This window comes from Oryzias latipes, chromosome 22, assembly GCF_002234675.1.
Source record: "Oryzias latipes chromosome 22, ASM223467v1".
Taxonomy (NCBI): Eukaryota; Metazoa; Chordata; class Actinopteri; order Beloniformes; family Adrianichthyidae; genus Oryzias; species Oryzias latipes.
Window position 1 is genome coordinate 24349484 of NC_019880.2, and position 21913 is coordinate 24371396.

The window sequence follows — 21913 nt, forward strand, 5'->3', positions numbered from 1 at the left end:
GCTGAAAAAAGAACTAATGACTTTTATTGGGCAAATGTTACTGATGGATGGACTGACGACGGGCTTTCAGCAGGGACAGCAAGACAGTATAATAATCTATAATAAGGGATGTTACAATACCGGACAAATAAATCAATATATTGTATCTGATTGGAGACCAAATACTAATATTTTCTTGTAGGTGGCAGTAGCTGCGAAATATTTTAGCTGTGTTTAGAATAAGTTTAAAAGAAATTTCCAATTCAAAATAATTGGAAAATAAAGTTTTAGTCAACTTTATTGAAATATGTTGCCAGCACATTTCGATCAGTTGTAAGTAATGTTAGAATCTTCACTTAGTCCAGAACTATGATGGAGGTTCTAATATATTTTCTATCTACATTTTTCCCAGTCAAAAGAAGACAAAAAACATTAGACTTGGTTTGACCATGGATGAACCATGACGTCTGACCACCAGCAGGGGGAGCAGAGAGCACACGGCAGTTTAAAACAGCGAAGAAGAAGCGTCACGTGACAGCGAAGAAGAAGCGTCACGTGACTGCAGCTCTTTGGAAATTCACGGTGGTAGCATCAGCTGATTGTTTGTTTAAACGTTCAGAGGACCGAGCTCACTGTGGAAACGCTCCGGACGGGCTCGTCGTGTTTTGGATTCGGAGCCGGCGGTTCTCCTGACTTCCTGTGACGGAACCGGCTTGGGTCCTCGGAGCTGCCATGGCGGACGTGAGTCTGTCTGTCCTCCTTTAGCACCTCCTGTTCTGTTAGGCTTCACTAAAAACTCTTTAGTTTTTGGGAAGATGCTCAAAGTTCACTATTCTCTTCTAATTACAAAAACACACAGTATCATGTGGGATGGTTTGTAGGTGATAAATTATTTCATTTGGCATTTAATATTGTATTAATGTTTCATTCACAACAGCAAATTCTTAAAAAAAAATCAAACCATTACTTAATAAATTTTAGAGAGAGATATGTTTTTTTTAATCACTAAAGTTTATTAAAACAAAAGTGCAAAACAGATAAGCTGTGTAACAACCCTTAGTTTTATATTACATTTGTATTAGACTACAGTCCTAATTTTCATCTTTATTTCTTTCTGTTCTATACATGTGGATATGTTGTGTTAAAAACAGACGCTCTACAGAGGTCACGTGACATTTTTCCATTAACTGTTTATGAGAACTAGACTGGGTGACTCCTCCCCCTGGCTGTCCAAACAGGAAGTACCTGTTGGCTCCAAGAAGCCAGAATCCCATAGACTTCTTTGGAGAAATTAACAGCGGTTACTCGGTCACTATTGTCAGTAATGCTGGGTGAAAATGGTGGTGGGGAGACCAGGATCTTCTCTGACGGTTTGAAGCTCTAAAGCTCACAGACGTCCACGTTCTTGACTGTTTCTGAGGTTGCTCCTTAACTCTTTATGCTCCCGTCTGCAGGATCTGAAGAGGTTCCTGTACAAACAGATGCAGAGGTGAGGCTTTTGTCCCTTATTGTTATTGCACAAAGTGATTTACTTTAACTATATAACAAGAAAAAAAAATCTGTATTATAAATCAAATCTCTTTTCTCAAAAAAGAGTTTTTGTATCTTATATCACATGTAAATAGTAGTTTTCTGTGTCCTCAGTGTTGACGGGCTTCACGCTATCGTGGTGACGGACCGAGACGGCGTCCCGGTAATCAAAGGTGAGACTTCTTCTGTTTCGGGTTTTCTGTTCCAATAAACTGTGTTTTAATAACTTATTAGAAATACTTTTGGCCTCAGGGCCAACCTGCTACTCAACAGGAACGCTTTATCCTCAGCCTCAGCAGCTTCTTGTTGTGGCAGTAGTTTCATGGTTTGGGGTGACTCAGCTCTGGCTCCACTCGTACGAGTTTAGGTTAGAAGTCACCAAAGTAGAGCAGAAAATGGATCTAAAAGACTCATTCATCTGCATTTTAGGGGTCAAACTGTTGGGGATTTTTCTGACTTTTTTTTCTGGCCCTGGTCTTTGAACGCACCGCTCACCAGCAGGAAGTCCTCATCCTAACACGCCTGCTTGTTTTCCTCCAGTTGCCAACGACAGCGTTCCGGTGCACGCGCTCAGACCGGGCTTCCTGTCCACGTTCGCTCTGGCCACGGATCAGGGGAGCAAGCTGGGCCTCTCCAAGAACAAGAGCATCATCTGCTACTACAACACCTACCAGGTGACCCCTCCCAGCATCACCGCGTGGGGGCGTGGCAGCCGGAACACCGGCGCCTTTCACCCGCGCTCGCTTCATCCGGTTCCTGCCAGTTTGTGTCCGGTCCGGGTCAGATCCAGAACCAGACTCTAGTCTCCATCGTCTCTTATAGTAACAAACTTCCTGTTTGTAAACTTTTGGGGGTGGGATTAAGAGAATAGCCTCACATAAAAGCAGAGTGAGACGGACTGAAATGAGATGATCCATGGGAGTCGGATCACAACAGAAGCACTAGAGCAGGTTCTGTAAATGTCAGAGGGTTCTGAGAGTAAAGAAGAACTTCTGCTGGGACAGAGAGGAGAAAAGTCTGCAAACGTTATCCTCTGATGGAGCAGACAAAACGTCCAGCAGAGGAAAATCTCAGAATCTGTTGGTCTTCTTTTGTTTTTCATGATTTGTTAAGCCAGCTGAACTTTTTCCTGAGTTTTTTTAAGAAAAATCAGAGAAGTGAAAATATTTGGGTTTTTTTTATTGCTAAGTAAAAAAAAAAACCAAATCACTCTGATGGATTCCTTCTGCTCTGAACCAGCCTAACCCGGCCAATCTCCATGGTAACCAGACTCTGCTCTGGTTCTGCCTTTGTGACCCGTCTGCTGTCTCTGCTCGACAGATCATGCAGTTTAACCGCCTGCCGCTGGTCGTCAGCTTCATCGCCAGCAGCAGCGCCAACACAGGTGAGATGAGGAGGCGTGTCTGAGGAGCCCCGCCCACTGGTTATCTGCAGTCTGTTTGATGTTCTCTGAACAGAGCGTGTCTTAAAATGATCTCAGTCTTCATCTCCGTGCACCCCGCTGTTCGTGTGTAGCTTATTGCTGCATCGTGGGGAAGGAGAAATATCGCCATGGAAACGCAAAAACTTTTACCTGAGGCCTTTTCATCATCCAAATGAAAGAAAGCAGAGAAAGTGACTCAGCATCATCGTCCAAAATATGTTGCAATGTGGTAATACTGGCATTTAAAATACGGCTCAAGAGCCAAGAAGTTGAAGTTTATCTGAGAAAAAACCCGACATTTCAGATCATTTAGTCTGACGGGAATCTCCAGGAATGTTCTGGATTATATTTAGTGAAAAGAAGAAAAAAAGTTCTTGTCAAACCCCTTCTGACAAAAGATGAATCCTGTGAGTCTGACCCATCCTGCAGACTCAGGTGGGAGGGGCCTAATCAAAACCTAGAGTGAGCCCTCCCCCCCTGGCGTTCCAAACAGGAAGTACCTAATCCTACAGAGAAATAGACAGCTGTTACTCAGTCTTTTGATCCGAGTAAGTATTCTTACTCGGATACATTTTTTTTATGATCGTCATATTTTTCTGTGGTTCAAGTTATAAACTGACCAATCAGATAAGAGTATCCATTCGACAGATTTCATGTCTTTTAAGTGGTGGTAGGGGTGTGGAGTTCCAACAAGCTCACTCCTGATTGGTGAGAGTGGTTGCCATAGAAACATGGACTCAGATTGACTTATCGCTGCTTATATATCCTGAAAAAATGGCGAGTGAATTGACTTCATGTGGTTGGAGCTGGAGGTAAACCATTTTCTCTGTGTGATGTCACATTCAGTCCAGTGCTCATATGCAGTCAGGGGATTCTCCAGATAAACCTGATCCTGACCAGGGTAGGGTCAGATTGTTTCCATAGCAACAGACTCCAGTTAGGAGCCATCCAGCTTTGTGAAAATGAATCCATCTGGTTTTTCACACGAGTGGGAGGCGTTTTGTAAAAACCCTCCTTTTCTGTCCTCAGGCCTCATCATGACTCTGGAGAAGGAGCTGGCTCCTCTGATGGAGGAGCTGAGGCAGGTGGTGGAGGTCACATAAAGTCCCATGATGCTTTGCTAAGAAAACCCGCCTACAGTTTCTACCGTCGCCTCTGCTGCAAACTTCTCACCTTGCGTTGTCATTTCTAACTCTTGAATAAAAGCTTTTCCATCAGGAGCTCCACTGTTTGTTTTTTTCTCTGAGAAGAGTGAAGAACCACAAAAGCGTCCCACGCTGAAGATGATTCTCATGATTCCAAAATTATTGGTTAGGTTGGAACGTAAAAAAATGGAATTAAAATCTGACAAAAACTTTTAAAAAAAAACAAAGAAATCACTTTTATATTTCATTTACATTCACAATATGACAAACAGTCATGTTTGGTGTAATCTGAAAAATATAATCCACGTTTTTCTCGTCTCTGATATTCAGATTAACTTTAACCCTTGTGCTATCCTATGGGGTCCAGATGACCCCACCCTTACACCCCACCCCCCCACCTCCATCTGAGATATTTTTTGAAGTCAAACTTTCAGTGTCTTTACAGTGATTTAAATATTTATTCTAAAACAGCAAATATAATACACAACTAAAGTGAGGTGGGGATCTATTTTGAACAACATGAATCTATACAACATTCCTCTGGTCCACTTTAGCTGAAACTCCAGAACAAACAGAAGGCTTTTCTGACCAAAATACTTTGGATATTTTTTCAGTCTTTAACATACAGCCGACAGTCGATCCTCAGCACCTGAACTCAAACAGTTTTTCAAAATAAATGCACTTTTTTGAGGAGGATGTTGGGTTCCATCAGCGGTCAGGACCGTCTTCTGCAGCCGGAGCGCTTTCCGGTCCGTCATCGACCTTTTCTCGTCTGTGACTGCAAACAAACACGAGGCCGTGAACAACATGAGCCACAGCGACGGAGGCCTGAAGAGCACAAACAAACCCAACAGATTCATGGCCTGAAAGCTACAAAAACGTGCACATAAACCTCTGTCTGCAGAGCTAAGTGACTGTCTCAACTCCCAGCATCTCCATCTCTAAAACATACGTCTTAATGGTGTTTTTTTTTTATTTCTTTACAAACCAAACCTCTTATTCAAACTTTTCCTATGGGGACATTTCATGGGGGGTGCTCTGGATGTTTGGCAGACATGAACCCATTAACCCTTGTTCTATCCTATGACCCCACCCTTGCATTGACGTGTTGGGATGCCTGTGGGAGGGGCTAAGCCTTCATAAGGGGTGAACTTACTTTTCCCAGTTGAGGGAGAGCGGTCTTGGTTGCAGTGGTGGCAACAGGCTCTCCCGAAATCAGCTGAATTTATTGTCTGATTTTTCTTTTCTTTTTCTTTTTTTTTGGGGGGGGGGGGGTCAATAAAATCCCATTTTTGAAATTTTGAGTCTGCTGGCTTGGGCATCTTATTTCAGAGTGATTTATTTTTTTGCTGCTGAGAAGAACCCCGTCACAGCCACTGAGCTAAATACATTTGCACGCATATCCCGTTCTGTTAATGTCACTCTGGGGAGGGGCCAAAGTTGAAGATTCTACTTGTAAAAAACAAATCTAGAAAGTCACCAAAAGGAGCATTTTTGTTTTCAGCGTGCACTTATTTGACAAGGAGTTGCCAAAAGGCATCATTACTAACTGCTCTTGGAAAATATTATAGATGTAGAATTTATAACTTATTACACACATCATTGGAACACAAACACAGTTTTTCCTTTTTATACGTATAAGCGTTTATATTTAGCATTGATGTTTATTTTCATATTTAGCATATATATCAGAGTGCTTTTAAATGTCACATATATGTGTGGGAAATTCTGCCTCACAGGTAATAGAAATGTTAGAAAAATTGATTACCGTAATTTCCGGACTACAAGCCGCTACTTTTTTCCTGCGCTTACAGTCCTGCGGCTTATTCAGTGACGCGGCTAATTATTGGACTTTATTGGCGGCCGCCGTGTACGTATTTTTGGACACAGTGAATAGTTTGAATTCTCTAACATCAAACACAAGTCATTTGTTTTTCAACACACCTCTAAGCAGCCAAACAGCATGGACTTGACTTCAGGTCTTAGACACTTCAGTCATGGTTCAACAAAACGAAACACGCATGTCCAGCCGCATCCCAGAATCCTTTGGTGCCATTAGACCCAACGTGCACGTGATCGCCGCTACAATATGATGAAGCTTTCAAGTTAAAAGCAATCGTTAAAAGCAGCGTGAAAAAATCACCAACGGGTTTGGAAAAGCCGGTCAGCTGCGTGACGGAGAGAACAGCGCATGCTCAGGAGTGCATTTACCTCTGAGTCATAGTGACTCGGCTGGCTGCACGTAAATATGTGGCAATAATATCAGCCTTTATTTTGTCGGGACACGACTGGAAACACAAATTGACGTGGTCGTGTTAACGGTTTCTAAGGACTGAGCAGAGATTTGCATTGAAACGCTCACAGCCTCCGTGTGAGCTGGAGACTGCGTGTCGTGTGAGCTGCGGGGCCGATGGCAGTCTGAAGGCTCCCACACGTAACAACGCATCCGCCCCTCATACACAAAACGTACAGTATTAAGTCCGATTGCTCTGCACAGACACGATTTGCTCCGTCCACCGGCGCAATGGGGACGAAGCGCTCCTCCCTGTAGCCGCGCTGGCCAGAGCTGTCGGAGTAGATAGGAAGGGGAGACAAGGAGCGCGCGGGAGCGCGGAGGCGTCGAGCCATTCTGCAGGCTGCAGCCAGGGCTTACTCGAGGCGTCCGCGGAGCAAGTGTTTGTTGTGGAAGGAAACTTCTGACCCACGCGCCGCGAGGAGGCGCGCGTATCGCGCTGAGGCGCGCGCTTTTCAGTCGTCGCTGCTTTATTTTACTAGCGTGTTTTTTAACCAGCCCTGTTACTCCCATAACGCTGCCGCGACACAAGCGGAAGGAGAGCTTTACCCGTTCACCCCTCCATGCACTGCTGCTCATTCTTAAACACGTACAACAGAATGGCGAGCCGGGCGTTGGCCCCGCCTTTAGCCCCTAAGACTCATGGGAAATGGGGGATCGGGGATGTAAATTTCCTCATCATAACTGAGGGATGTAATGTTGATTATATGGTTACTGTTTGTAATTTTATGTGTGATACCTAGATTGTCAATAAGTTAAAAAAAAATAATAAAAATAAAAACCATAACTGAGGAACTTGTGAACAGAATAGAGCTGCATACTGTTTGGCAGATGCAGATAGACTCAAAGACATGAGCCTGAGGCAAAAATGACTCCACCCACTGTGTGCTAATAAATCACACTTACACTCTGAGTCAGGGAGTGATCCGTCAGGATGACAATGTTGCCTAATTCATGCGGCTTGTACCCCGACGCGGCTTGTGTAAGTATAAAATTAGTTAAACACGTGAAAATGGGTGGGTGCGGCTAATAATCGGGTGCGCTTTGTAGTCCGGAATTTACGGTAAATTTGACATAACTGCAAGCTAAGTTTTATTTGTATCTTTTACATTTGGTGCAGCGGGATGCTTATTTCTGATTTTAACCCTTGTGTTATCTTAGATGACCCCACCCTTACATTGACGTGTTCTCCCTACCATGACAAAGGTGGATGAAGGTGGAAAGATTACATGTAATCCATGGACACCAGTGAAGATCACAAATCATTGAAGAAAAAAGGTTCAGAGCACTGTCTAGTGCAGGGGTGTCAAACATACGGCCCGTGGGCCGTGTCCGGCCCGCCAGGTGTTTTAGACAGGCCCACACATGAAGAGTAAAAATCATAGGGATGTTTAAAAAAGAAAGCAAGTTTCTAGTCCATTCCTGTGGCGAGTTATGATTTTTTTAAGAAATAACTGAAATGCGCAATTCCGCCACTAAGGTGAGCAAAGGAAAAGCTTAACAGTTGAAACAAGATAAATCTTTATGTGCCAAAAACAAAACCTAACAGCTCTGTGTCTGGGTAGGCAGTAGTTTGGTTCCCTGTGAGCCTCACCACTGAAGGATGATCAGTAGTGACACCCTAATGACCAAAATGTTGTCAAAAAGAAAAAAAGGTTGAAGTGAAGTCCTGAGCTTTCCAGGGAAATGGAAAGCGTTGTTTGTTCACGGAGCTAAATGCAAACCTGCAAGCTTGGTATGTCATCAACAGGTTATCCAAGAACATAACATTCAGCACCACTATGAGACTCTCCACAAAGAAAAGTTTCACCATTTGCAGTTAAGAAGAAAAAAGATTTAGCAACTATTAGCTGGACTGATAAATAACCATCTGGATTTACTGCAGCCGTGACGTCAGTGATGGATCAGTGAAAGCTAGCTACCTTATTGCAAACAAGTTGGAGCAAACATCCAATCCATTTTCTGATGGTGAACTTATTGAAAAATGCTGAAGGCTGCAGAAGTCTTGTGCCTCAAAAAGCAGTCGACCTTAAACATGAGTCTGTCAAGAACTACGATCAGATCCAACATCTCTGAGGTCTTATGTTCATAAATGTTTGCAAGTTCAATTTAGTGTAATTTTTTCATCGTTTGGACGTTTACATTTTAGGAAGATGTTTCTATTCTTACTGTAGCCCCTCTTGACTTTATTATCAGGATTGCTTCAGTGTCAGATTTAAAATATTCAGTCTTTATAAAATTGAACAAACCAATATTTTTTTAAAGTGAAATTAATTTTATCTAAGATCCATTGGCTTCGTGAATGAATGTGTAATAAGAAACGATAAGGCTACCATGTTGGTTGAGGCCTTTTTTTCCTATTGGGTAAAAAAAACAAGAATAAAGCTTTATTTTGCCTTTACGCTACTGGTCCGGCCCACTTGAGTTCAGACGGGTTGAATGTGGCGCCCGGACCAAATTGAGTTTGACACCCCTGGTCTAGTGGGTCTAGATGACCCAACTCCCAATGTTAATGTGCCTAGGATAGCACAATGGTTACTCCCAACACGATTCCTGTCTACCGTCTCAGATTCAGTTCATTACTGGAATGGACAGATTCTTGGGGGGGGGAGGGGGGGTAAGGAGAATCTGTCTGTTTGCAGATGATGTGTTGCTTCTGGGTTTCTCAGGTCATGACCTTCAAGTCTCACTAGAACTTTGCAGCTCAGTGCGAGTTCAAGTCTGACCAACTCAGAGATTGACAATGGAGGGAAAATGGAGAGTTGTAATAAAAAGGAACTCTCCCAGAGCATTGCACCTTATAATTTAGGCTGAAAAATGTGCAATAAAGATTATTGGAAAAAAAAATGCATCCATAGTGTACTGTCAAACGTGTGTGAATGTCAAGTGTTGTGGTGTCGTAAATAAACAGCGTGATGACGACTTAAAATATATATATATATATATATATATATATATATATATATATATATATATATATATATATATATATATATATATATATATATATATATATATATATAATTTAGGTTTACTGACATCACCACCAGGGGGTGCCATTTTTTAATCTGACTAAAGAAGTATTTGTTTTCCTGTTGCGGAAGTCTCCTTTATGTCATTCTGGAAAAACCCTTTATTGGTCAATCACTCTGACACTGAAGAACCCACTAGTACAAAAAAAGCAACTGAGGTCCTACAGAGCTGAACTACCCCTCCCCCCCCCCCCCCTTCACACACACGCACACACACACACACACCTTACCAGCTTCCACCGAAGAATCTTGATCCACTCGTCTGCCTCCACTGCTGTCTTTGCGCAGAAATAAAAGGTTCTCTCTGGAAACACCAGACTGGAGACACACAGAACACGGATCTGTTAACCCGGATCACAGACATCCAGAACCAGAGGTAGAAAAGAAAAAAGAATCCGTCTGGATTGTAATGATAGCTTCATTTGAACAGTGAGAGATAGAAAATCAAGAATTTGACCCCCAAACCATAATGTTTCCACCTCCATGCTTGCCAGTGAGGATGGTGTTCTTGGGGTCACAGGCAGCATTTCTCTTCCTCCAAACAACGATACCTTCTCCCAACCGCTCTCTAAATCATGAAGGCGCTTAAGGCGGCACACATGCCACCTTAAGCAGGGGGACTTTGCGAGCTCTAGAGGATGTTAAACCATTGCAGCGTAAAGTCTTCTCAACGGTCTTCTTGGCGACTGTGGTTTCAGCTGCTCTGAGATCACCAACTAACTCCTGCCGTGTAGCTTTAGGCCGATTTCTACTAGCAGCCATGAATGCATAGCTGGCTCCCACTGGACTGTTAGTGCATGTGTGTGCACACAACAACATCTGCAGACACGTGGAGCTGCATGCATGTCAGCTTATGCAATGATCCGCTTCAGAAACGCGGAGCAGCTGCTGGTGTTTCAGTCGTTTTATTTTTGGAACTAAACCGTGGACCACGGTTTCACACGGTTTGCATTCAGAGCAGAAAAATCAAAGCACCACTTCCCGTTTGAACAGAAAAGCTACGTCTGTGCGCTGGTCCTGAAGCACTTCTCCTTCCTCCCCCATGTCTTCTTCTGTGATAGGGAGGGATCAAACTTCCCCTTTTTTAAACACACAAACAACAGAAGCTGCTGCTGGGGGGGAAGTGACCTTGTCAACAGCTGTCATACTAAACGAACGAGCTGAAAGGAAAGACTTTCTCTCCGTTTTACCAGATGCAGTTGACCCGGTCCTGGGAGTAATCGAACTGGACCGCAGAGCAGGACCTCAGATCCAGCGTCCGGATGGGCTCCTTGCTCTGCAGCAGAAACAGCTGAAAGTCAAAGTTGCAGCTGAGGAGCAGAGACGCATCTTCATCACAAACTCACCTCTTTGTCTTTGAAGTATTTCAGCTCATATCTGTTGAGCGTGAACCACCTCAGCTTCCAGTTCTGCAAAACAGCCTGATCTTAGACCCCTCAGTCACGCCTCCACCCACGGCAGCTCAGGCGGTCTTACCTTCACGATGGCGCCCTGTTTGACCAGGTACCCCTCCTTGGTGCCCAGCTGCAAGACAAGTTCAGAGTCAGACCGTTCCCTTCAGAGAGAAAAGCCTCTCGAGCGTCACAGGTGAAGCTCAAAGCTGCCGCATGGTTTCGTACCGCCGGAGCGGCGACCACCAGGTCGTTCTCCGTGCAGCCCGTCTTTATGGCCGTGTGAACCCGCACAGACTCGTAGATGGACGGTTCCTCCACGTGCCACGGATATGGACTTTTCAGAACAATGAGGGTTCCTGGTTGAGACACAGAGGAGGTCACACAGAACCAGTACTCACACAGCAAAACCACACAAGCTCGGGTCAGACCCAGAACAGTGCAGGCCAGAGAAACGCGGTGATGACCTGTCCAGGTGAGCCCCGCCTTCACCTGGGCACAGCTGATAAGGAGAAAGCAGGACAGCTGGATGAGTTCTCGTTTTAACTGCAGACCAGGATTGGACTCTCAGACGGACCAGAACCTTCTGACCGTGACTCCAGCACTTCCAGTTTTTTTTTTTTTTTTTTTACTTGTCCTGTCCAACAGCTGAGCAGGCAGATGAGAACTGAGGGCCTCTTGTGTTGGACATATTGTACTTTAACAATAGGGGTTATTAAACATCAGACAAACCAAAGGTATGTCTGAACAAACCCCTTTTGTAATTGAGGCCAAACTTTATTCATTTCAACCATGTTTGAAAATCTTGGGTGTTGGACCGGATGGAAAAGGAAAGAAGGGAAGAAGAGAGAGTGTTGTTAGAGAGAGAGAGAGGGGGGATAGGAGGGTGATAATAGGAGGGGGGGGGGGGATAAGACCATGAAGCAGCATAAAGCAACAAGTTTACTGGTTGTTTATCATTACGGTAAGGTTCAAATGTAGTACAAAAAGGGCGGGGCCTGTCCACACACACTCAAATGTCATCAACACACCTGCTAGCTGCAAAAATGTCCACCTGTCGACATGTACACAAAACAGATAGTGTTCACACGCATACTTATGCCTTTAAACTAACTAGTGTGAAATATTTCCTTCAATCACGCAAACTATTAGTGGAAAGGGGAGCTAACACCTGTGCTCAGGTGAGTGTATATGTTCCTCTAAAATGGATGATGGAATGTGTAAAGAAGGAAGGAGAGTGCCCAGCCATCCCCACACCAAGACCCCCGCCGCAGCAGCAGCGGCAGCCGGAACCCCTAACGCCACACGGCAGCAGGCAGGGAACAACCACCCCCCCGGCGACCAAATCCACCACCCAGGCCAGGGCCAGCAGGACCGCCGCGAGGCCCCCAGAGCCAGAGAGCAGGCAGACATGGGGGGAAAGAGAGCACCTCCCCAGCCCAGCCAGGAGAGCAGCCCCCCGCCGCGCCGGGAGAGCCCAACGCAGGGCCCCACCCGAGAAGGGTGCTCACAGCTCCAGACGAGCACCCCATCACCACCCAGGAGTTCCGGGCATCCCCCCGCCCCAACCCCAGGTACGAGCCAGGACCCCCCCAAGGGAGACCCGCTCCGCACACCAGGCAGCCACCCACCCGGCCCATGGTTGGTCCAGGGAGGAGCAAGGCAGGGGCCCGCCGCCCCCGCCCAGGAGGGGGGCACCCGGGAAAAAAGGGGGCCCACAAGGGGTGTTGTAAACATGGCCCGACCAGGCTCGGCCACAGTTGGAAATTTGGCGGGGCCCAGCGCTCAGGGGCAAGGGCCAGAACCCACCCCCCAGGGACACGAACACCCCCGGCTCAGGTGTAATGTGAACCAGCACTTCCAGTTCCAGGCACCTTAACATTGGGAGTTGGGTCATCTAGACCCACTAGACAGTGGTCTGAACCTTTTTTCTTCAATGATTTGTGATCTTCACTGGTGTCCATGGATTACATGAAATCTTTCCACCTTTATCCACCTTTGTCATGGTAGGGAGAACACGTCAATGTAAGGGTGGGGTCATAAGGGATAAAAGGCATTTTCATTTATAGTTTTAAATCCTAAACGAATAATAAAAAACGAGAATTTATCAAATTAGCTGCTTTATTGTTTTGCCACAAAGTTAGTTGAATCGTTTATGTATCGATTCGTGGACCTGTATGGAGATGTGGTTCCATTCATGTGACAGGGAGAGATACAAATTCCAATTTTTATCACATTTGTCGGTTATTTCCAATAAACATCGGCTTTTTATGCAGTTAAACACATAAGCACCGACTGTGTCACATGGTGGAGAGGACCCCGGGGAGGCTTCTGTGGCATGGGGGGGGGCATTACCTGTGTCACTGCCCAGCAGAGGTTGGTTGGCAAAGTGGCTGACGAAGTCCTGGAGGGTGGGAAACTCGTTGAAGCCGAACTTGTAGACGCTGTCTTTGCGCTCCACATGAAAATGCTTCACAGAATCCTTTGCTCTGCCCGTCCCAGAGGAAAAAAAACGTCTTCAAACAACTGATGATTTTAAGACCAACGTTTGCAGAAAAACAGGATATTTAGGAGCAAAGATGTGCAAAGATTTGCACATCAAGTCCTGCATGCAGATTGATCATAATACGCTGACTCTTCCTGCTTTTCAAAGTTTTCAAAATAAAAGATTCATAAAAAGAGGATTTTTGTTTCCTAATTCTCATGGAATTACGACGGGAATGAATTTCTCCACAGACCCCTGAAGAGAAATGAATTTTTTACATAAAAGTGTTGCTGACCATCATAAACACTTCCTGTTTGAGGCTACTTTAGAACAAAATTTGGAGCCAGATCAGTTCATCGGGTGACCAGCAGGGGAGTGTTGCACATTTAGGTCCGTCTGCATTCACTTCAATGTTAGACACTCTAACTCATCCCAGTTCTAAACCTCTATAACTCAACCAAATGAAGGCTTGACCTTCATGATTGACAGGTGACATTAAAATTAGTAGCTTTGGATTCACCGCCATGGTTTGTTTTTCACATATTTTTGTCCATTTTCAGGAAAGTAAGGGTAAAACGATGTCCAATAAGAAATCAACAGGTCATGTGACCACAGGGTTTCTCCATCATTTATAAAGCTGTGGTATTTTGGGAAATAGCAGGCCGTTAATCCCGCCTTTTTCCCCTTAAAAAAAAAAGAAAAAAAGGGGGGGTTTTGCCAACATAATTTTTGTCTAGAATGGTGTTGACTGTATTTTAGGGTATCTAGCTTAATATGGGCCCAACACAAAGCAGCAGGTCACATGACCTGAGGGCGTGTCCATGTCAGAACAGGTTTTTTTAATGCAGCAAAGCCCAAATGACCATCTGATTCTGAAAGAATGCCCAGACATAAAACCCCACAAGAACACAGTTGTCCTTTTCATCCAGAAATACCAGCAGGAGCCTAAGAGTCTCTGCATGTCCAGTTCAAGCTGAACCTGAAAGAGCAGCCCACTGACCTGACAGAGAGGGCAAAGCAGGACGGACCCTCCTTACTGTTCCGGAGGAGATAACTTCCGTCCAACCCGTTGGACAGGAGGAGGGCCTCTGCGGCGTGGCGGGACAGGTCGTAGTGGTACCACCTGTAGTAGACAGGGAGCGGCATATGAGCATTCAATGGAGGAGTCTGATGGTTCAGAATGGAACAGAAAAATGCCTCCAGAGTCTGAAGATCTGATTCTGCCCCCAGGATCTCCATCACATTTTAGACACACCTAAGAAACCAAAATGAGTCTGCTCTTCAGAAAAATCAATCTTTAACCACAAGAATTTGAACTTTGGACCAGAATAGAGCGGCTGAATGAAGGAGAACCAGCAGATTCATGGACCAGCTTCAGCTTCAAACTCTAAACGAGCTCATGCAAAGTGACTCTGAGATTACAGGAGAGGTTTTTTTTTTTTCAGAGGTCGTTCTTGGTTTCTTAAAAAAAACAGAAAACATTTCTTAAACCTCGAGTCCAAATTCCAGCAGCAGCCAAGCAGGATGGACTGTAGTCCAAAGATTTGAAGTCACTGCAGATAATCTGGACTTTCTCTCACTCTGACAGAGTCCCCCTCCAACCCAGAAAAGCCCCCACTGACTGTACATAGGAACTGGACGTCAGCCATTGAAAATGACTCACTTCTGGTTCTAACAAAATAGCCAATTCACTCGTCATTTTCCACCATACAGACACCGCCATGTTTTTTATCACTGAAACCAACACGGCAGCTACCATAGTAAAAATCTGTGACCAAGATAAGTCATCAAACTAGTAGAAATACATTTGCACTAGCAAACTGTAGGTCCTCAGTAGATGAACCATCAAGCCCAGCGGCTTAATCCCTTGACCATCTGGAGATATTGTATCTGGACCTCGTGCCTTATGATTATATCAATGGTATTAAGATAAAAAACTAAATAATTCACTCTGTACACAGTTAAATATTCTACTGTTATTGCTGCATAGTTGTTGCCATAGTGCCAGAAACTCCCTCCATGACACATGGAGATGTTTTTGTACCAGAGGTAGTACTTCTTTCCAGAGGTCTAGTGTGTTGTGACAAAGGAGATTCCTGGTCATGGAGGCTGCTCTCATAGCCTGACCATTTCTACAAATACAACGTGTTGTGTGCTTATATTGTGCATTGGTAACGCTTTCTGGCTCAAAGATTGGTTTTCCCAGTGAGAAGCCATAATTTTGCTGTGTCTCTTGCTTTTAAAACGAATTTAGTTACACAATCTCTCTGACCTGGTCTACCCTTCTTCTTAGTTATTGGTTTTTAGAGGATACTACAAGAACCAGACAATGCTTTAATTATATTCTGATCCATAGACAAAATATCAAAGACATGAGCAAGATTTTTATGATTTCCATCTCTCCATTGCTTCTCTAAATGTCTAAATATTAGGGATGCCCCAATTCTGGATTCAAAACAGAACAGAAGTTTACACCATTAAATAGATTTAACCCCAAGATAGCTCGACATCACTTTTTTCCCCCAACTGTATTTCATTCTGATCACCTGTGACTATGAAATAGGTTTAAAAAAGCATATAAAACAATAGCTCATGTCTCAAGAGGTTAATAAAATTGTTGCATCCCTAATAAATATCACTTAAAAGTCCCACTCTGATCATCTTTTGAACTGTTTTCAAAGTGTTCCCAGTGTTCTTTTAATCATGACTGTGCAGTTTTTAGCCAAAATCTAAAGACCTGTGTCGTTTTCTATGTCATATATTCTGCAGGACGGGAGAAGATCATTAGAAATTCACCTCTGAATTGTGGGAAGGACCGTTTGAGTGGAGCAACCCCATCCCCCTTTCCCATCATCTATCTGTTTACGTGCTCTCTTGCTTGCTTACAGCCTCTAACAAACCCAACATAAAATTACCCCTGCAACAAAAATGGCGAGCAATATTAGAGCTCAGACAAAGAATACAAAGACGCAAATGGATCTAATCATCTGAAAGTGGATGGATCAGAATGGAGCAAGGGAGGGGGCTTCCACCTTTAGGATGTGGTGGAACCAGAGATTGGCATCATGGATGTACATCCGACAAATCTGCAGAAACTGCATGATGCTGTCATGACAATATGGAACAAACTAGGCACGTTAAGGCAGTTCTAAAGGCAACAGAGTCCAACCCGGTGAGGGGAGCTTCAGGCAAGAATGGTTACTCTCACAGATGAGTAACAGCTGTTTATTTCTCAATAGAAGTCATCAAGCAGCCCTGAGTCAGAGTCATTTGAATCTGGTGGTTTGTTCTTTTACTATATGGGGGGTAGGGGGGTGCCCGTTCTAGAAGAAATCCGGAGCTTCACTGCACAGTCAGAGGGAAGTGAAAGCTCTTCACTTGCATTAACGCTTGATCCAGCTTAGAAACTGCAGCAGAGTTTGGGTTTGAAGCACACGCCCACAAAACTACTGAGATGGATCTCCAAAGACTTAAGGTCTACGCCAGGAGTCTGCAACCTTCAACACCAAAAAGAGCCATTCAGGGCGGCTTTTCCTGAACCAAATGAGTAACCATCTCTGCACTTTTGTACTTTTCTTTTATCATTAGAATAACTGAACTTTTGCCTCTTAAGCATTAAAAAAACTTGGCAAAATGAAGAGAAGCTATTCTAGCGGCTCTGGAGCAGCATGCCGCTCTTTCATCCCCTGGAGGGGGGGGGGTCTTCGGCTGAGAACACGGACCAGAGTCAGTTATGGGATGGAAAGTTCTCCTAAAATGTTGAATGAGAAGTGAATGAAAGCCTCATCATTAGTCCTGCACAAATTTATCTTTATCGCGGTATGTGCATATCGCAAAAGACGACAAAAATTGCGATAAATGGTAACTTTAAATGTGCCAAAACAACCGTCTGGCACCTTGAAAAATTTAACGAATCAAATAAATCCCTTCATGCTGATGGATATCTTTTATGTTCGATGTTTGTACATTAGGGTCATTTGGAGTATGATTTAAGTTATGGTGTTACTGGTGACTTACGTTTATTGAAATGAAACTGTTACAACGAAATGTAAATGATGATGTAAATGATTGTTTTGCTATTTCTTCATGCATCGCAAGTTATATCGTCAACGCAATATTGATCATTAATATCGCAAATCGCAGGTTTTTCTCATATCGTGCAGCCCTACTCATCATGCAGAACCTCTCCGGGTCGTCTATCGACCAGCTGTTGTATTTTTGTGAGCAGGTCTGAACCAGGAGCGGGACGGAACCAGGTGAGCTGATCGTCCCTGGAGCGGGTCAGAACCAGGGCAGCTGCTCGTCCATGGAGCAGCTCCCCTGTGCTGGAGACTACGGTCGGCCAGCGGTAAACAGGAAAAGTTCATAACATGACTTTTAAAAAACAAAACAAAAAACTAACAGGCTGAGTATTACAAATCTAAAGGTAGACTTTTCTAAGTAAAGTTCTGTGTGACCATCGACCTGCGTCACCGCCACGACTCCCACCAACGTGTGATCCCAACAATGTTCTGACCCAGGCAGGACAAGGATGGAATGTCCTGAAGAAAACAGTAGGTTTAACGGCACCTGCAGATATGTTTGCTTTCAGCGACTTTACCAGAATGATTCATATGAAACGAGGAATTAGCAAACAACAAAGTCTCAAATGTGGTGAGACATCCCATAATAAACATGAAGCTTTAGCCCAAAAACATCCTGATCCAGATAAGAAAATAGTTGTTTGTTGCAAAAATCTATTGGAGAAGCGGATTATCTGCTGGTTAATGACCACATATCTGCTAGTTTTGAGGCCTCTGGGGAAATAGTTCTCATCAGAACCCGTTAAAAGACAGAGGATAAAAAATGAACATCTCTTCAAGAACTTTTAAAGTGAGTGAAATGATGCAGTTCCCTGGAAACACCAGCTTTTCCAAAGGGTGTAGCAGCTCCCTGTGTTTTCATTTCTCTGGGAAACTGATCCAAATGGCTCTGAGGGGTAAAGGTTGCAGAACCCTGTTCTAGCAATAAAATTGTTTTTTACAAGACAAAAGCACAGATGAGTTCCTATAACAAACAGTAAGACAGCCTGAGCTACATCTGCTGCAGCAAATGTGCTTGAATGAAAACACCAGTCCATTTCCTCTCTTTTAGATATAGATCTACTTTGGTGGGCTGTCATTTCCCCTACTAACTAATGAGGACTCTCTTAGTTTAAGATCCAATACAAAAAGTATTTAGTACAAAGACATATTTTTCTCATTAACCTCTGGACAGCCACTAAACGTTTTTGAACAATGTAAGATAAATAGTTTTAAAGGTACGCTTTAACTCAAAGATGAAATTTTTCCCCAAGACTTTGCTCTGCATTTGAAATGAGGGATGGTGCTATTTCATATAAGGAAGCGATTCTGTAGCATAATTAAAAATAAAAGTCAATACAAGAAATGCTTTTTCCTTTTCAAAATAAAGCTGCATTCATTGACTCAAAATTAAAATGAAAAACAATCCGCCAAACCACTTTCTTTCTTCTTCAATACCGCTCATTTTGTCTCTTAATTAAAACGATAAAGAAAATGGTATTTGACATTTGATTTTCAAAAAGTTCTCTAGTGAATATGTAGCAAAATTACATTACAAATATCTTATTTGACAATTATAATTAGACTAACAGAAATGCTTTTTATTTTCACAATGAAACTGCATCAAATGACTCAAAAATAAAATTAAAAATCCATCCTTCACAATGCTTTTTCATTTTCTACATCAACATTGCACATTCTGTGACATAAATAAAGCGTAAATGCAATCGTTTGCACCTCCCCTCGTAAAAAGTGTAGCAGAATTCAATTCCAGTCAGCATTTCCAGGACGGAGGGGGGGCCAAAGGGGAGGTGCTCACTCTTTGTCTGCGCTGTTCGCCAGATTGGGTTCGTTTTGGTTCTAAATTTGCGGTTAAAAATGGCTTATGCATAGTTTGGGCGACTTTGCGGTCGGTTCGGCGGTTTTTATTTTCTCATGGAAATATGTGTGGCTGTTGGAGTTCCGCTAAGCTTCTATGTACTGGAGCTCCGTGAACGCACCAGGCCGCGTGTGGGAGGAGCTACCAGCTAAAGTTTTTAGCCTGGTTGCTACATGGAGCAGTGTCTGTGTTTATCTCAATTACAATGCATGGAAGACACAGAGAATGTTGAGAGATCAGGTTTATTTATTTTGAATACATCCTGATTCCATGTTTGAGTTCGTGAGATTCTCCCAGAGAAAGTCTCTGCTTCAGCTCCCTTGATGGCGGCTGCTGTAGCAGTGTTTCCATCTCTCTCTGACCAAGTTTGAAAGCTGGCTGTGCCGCATTAACCCGAGAGGGACATAATAATACCAGGGGACCTGATTTATGGGGTCTATGTAAAAAATATCATATGGTTCAGGAGAAGGAGTAGGATTAAGCGAATATTACGTGCCAACAACATTCTGTGTGGCCAATGCCGAAATATGTGGGAATAGGACCAGCATTTATTTTGTCTGGACCGGATTGGAAACACAAATTCACATGATTGTTTGAACGGTTTCTCAGGACTGTCCGAAGCGGCACTTCTGTCTTTGAAAGCAGACTCGAAGGTGCTGCTCTGCGAGGAGACACGGTCCTCCCGAGTCCGGCACCTCGCTCACGAAGAACAGCCGGACAAACAAAGCGTCCTCCAGAGCGCCCACTGTCACAAAGCAGCCTCCCCTGCCTCAAACACGAAGCTACAAGTCCGGCTGCATTGACCAGAGACATGCTTCGCTCGCGCAGCGCATCGAGCCACAGAGAGTTAGCACTGACGTCATCGCCCCCCTCCCTCCTGGAAATGTCGACTTAGATTGAATTCTGCTACACTTTTTGCGGGGGGATATGGAAGCAAAAATGCAATCCCCTCTTTGCATTTTCCCTTTATTTATGTCACAAGATGCGCAACAACGATGTAGAAAATGAAAACGCATTTTGAAAGATGGATTTTTAAATTTATTTCTGAGTCATTTGATTAAGAGGAAAAAGAAAAAGCCAATTTGCTTTTTCATTTTCATTTTGAGTCAACAAAAGCAGCTTCATCTTGAAAATGAAAAGCATTTCTGTAGTGACTTTTTTTTTAAATTATGCTACAGAAACGCTTCCATACAAGGTCTCTCGACTAAAAACAATGTTATAGAACTATCTTAGCCATACATTTCTAAGTCTAACAGACTAAACTTAAATTCTCTTATAAAATGATAATTGTTTTTATTTTCTTCATCCAGAAAGCCATAAGTGAAGGCCATAAGCCATAAGTATGGCTTTCTGGCTGAAGAGAGCTCCAGGTTGCAGACCCCTGGTCTACACCAAGGTCATCAGAGTCAGATCCACTATCAGATGTTTGAGCCAAACTTTTACAGTGTCCCCAAGGAGGAACTCGCTGCTGGAAGAAAATTTTCTTATGGGAGACCGTCCTTTGTACGAGTGACACAAAGCCAGAGCTGTTTCCCACAGCCCTTGGTTCACTCAGAAAGGAGAAAAGACGTCAGTCGGTTCCTGTTGTGAAACACGGAGGGAGATCCTTTATGGTCTGGGCTACGTCAGAGTCTGTGCCAAATGTCCGAACGCTTGGAGTCTGTCTTCAGGGATCAAACAAGACAATGGTCCAAAAACAGGAAGCATCCCTCCTGCAAGAAAGACCCGTCCACCAAGCTGAGACGGTTTGAGATGTTTGTTCTGGAGGAGTGGACCAGAACATCTGCTGACAGGAGCAGGACTCTCTCCAGTTACTCAAGTTGGTCAACCAAAGATGAAGTGAAGGGTTTCATCACTTCAGACCTGAAGTTTCATCATCTGCTTTCCAAAGGGTTCTGACTGTTCTTCATTGGTTGGTTTCAGTGTCCACTTCCTTCAGGAAAGTTCTGACTGACAACCAACAACAGCGGTTCTGGAAAACCCAACAGAGAGGACCGTCATCTTCTGACGGTCGGTAGCACTTCTTCCTGCAGCAGAAGTTAATGATGAACCAACTCTGTTGTTGCTTCCTCAAAGCACCGCGTGCAAAGCCAGAAACGCTAAACTGTAACGGATTTCTTCAGCGGGGGGAGAGTAACGCGTTACTCACCCCAGACTCTGCAGCTCGTCCCCGAGATCCTCCGAGGACGCGTCGCTGTACACGCTCATGATGATGAGGATGAAGATGATGATGATGATGATGATGATGATGAGGGGCTCGGCCGGACCGGAAGTCAAAGCTGTCAATCACGGACACGCCCGCCGAGACGCACTGACTCAGGGATCTCCGTCCGCGACCAGAACCGCGGGTGAATGTAGATGGTTCGGCGCGTGAACTGCGTGACCAACTCAAGTCTGGTCGAATGCCAGGGGGAGGAGCTTATGTGAAGCCCGTCCCCCAACATTTCGTCAGCTGCGGTCCACACCTGCGTTCCGGTTGTGCCGGTTTCTGTCCGTTCACTCTCTGAATGTTCCTTTGTTTATTTTTATCTATTTGACATGAACCCCCCCCCCCCCCCCCCAATTCATCCAGTCCTGTAGGGGGGGGGGGGTATGGTGACCTAATACTACTGTTTCCTGTTTCAACAAAGCAGTCAGGGAAATTTCCTGGATGTCTGTTCACGTGCTGAGAAAAGCTCGGTGATAAGAGTGCTTT

General features: G+C 44.1%; 2 protein-coding genes across 7 annotated transcripts; one reads left to right on the top strand and one right to left on the bottom strand.

Annotated features, from left to right (window-relative positions):
• Positions 1-491: 491 nt before the first annotated feature.
• lamtor3 (late endosomal/lysosomal adaptor, MAPK and MTOR activator 3) lies at positions 492-4152 on the top strand. Of its 2 annotated transcripts, none has more exons than XM_004082744.2 (6): positions 492-720; positions 1434-1468; positions 1624-1682; positions 2050-2183; positions 2830-2893; positions 3962-4152. In XM_004082744.2, the coding sequence occupies exons 1-6, from the start codon at positions 712-714 to the stop codon at positions 4033-4035; spliced, it is 375 nt and encodes a 124-aa protein (XP_004082792.1). In that variant the 5' UTR covers positions 492-711; the 3' UTR covers positions 4036-4152. The 2 variants fall into 2 exon arrangements, with proteins under 2 accessions (XP_004082792.1, XP_020569621.1); XM_020713962.1 differs by lacking the exon at positions 492-720 and adding an exon at positions 1251-1349.
• A 138-nt stretch (positions 4153-4290) lies between these two features.
• dapp1 (dual adaptor of phosphotyrosine and 3-phosphoinositides 1) lies at positions 4291-21699 on the bottom strand. Of its 5 annotated transcripts, none has more exons than XM_023951741.1 (9): positions 21368-21699; positions 14279-14401; positions 13149-13282; positions 11022-11152; positions 10879-10926; positions 10749-10811; positions 10593-10693; positions 9633-9720; positions 4291-4905 (listed from the first exon to the last, which is right to left on the bottom strand). In XM_023951741.1, the coding sequence occupies exons 1-9, from the start codon at positions 21424-21426 to the stop codon at positions 4786-4788; spliced, it is 867 nt and encodes a 288-aa protein (XP_023807509.1). In that variant the 5' UTR covers positions 21427-21699; the 3' UTR covers positions 4291-4785. The 5 variants fall into 5 exon arrangements, with proteins under 5 accessions (XP_023807509.1, XP_023807512.1, XP_023807511.1 ...); XM_023951744.1 differs by having other exon boundaries at positions 4291-4855; positions 9628-9720; positions 21368-21698; XM_023951743.1 differs by having other exon boundaries at positions 10593-10678; positions 21368-21696.
• Between the last annotated feature and the right edge of the window lie 214 nt (positions 21700-21913).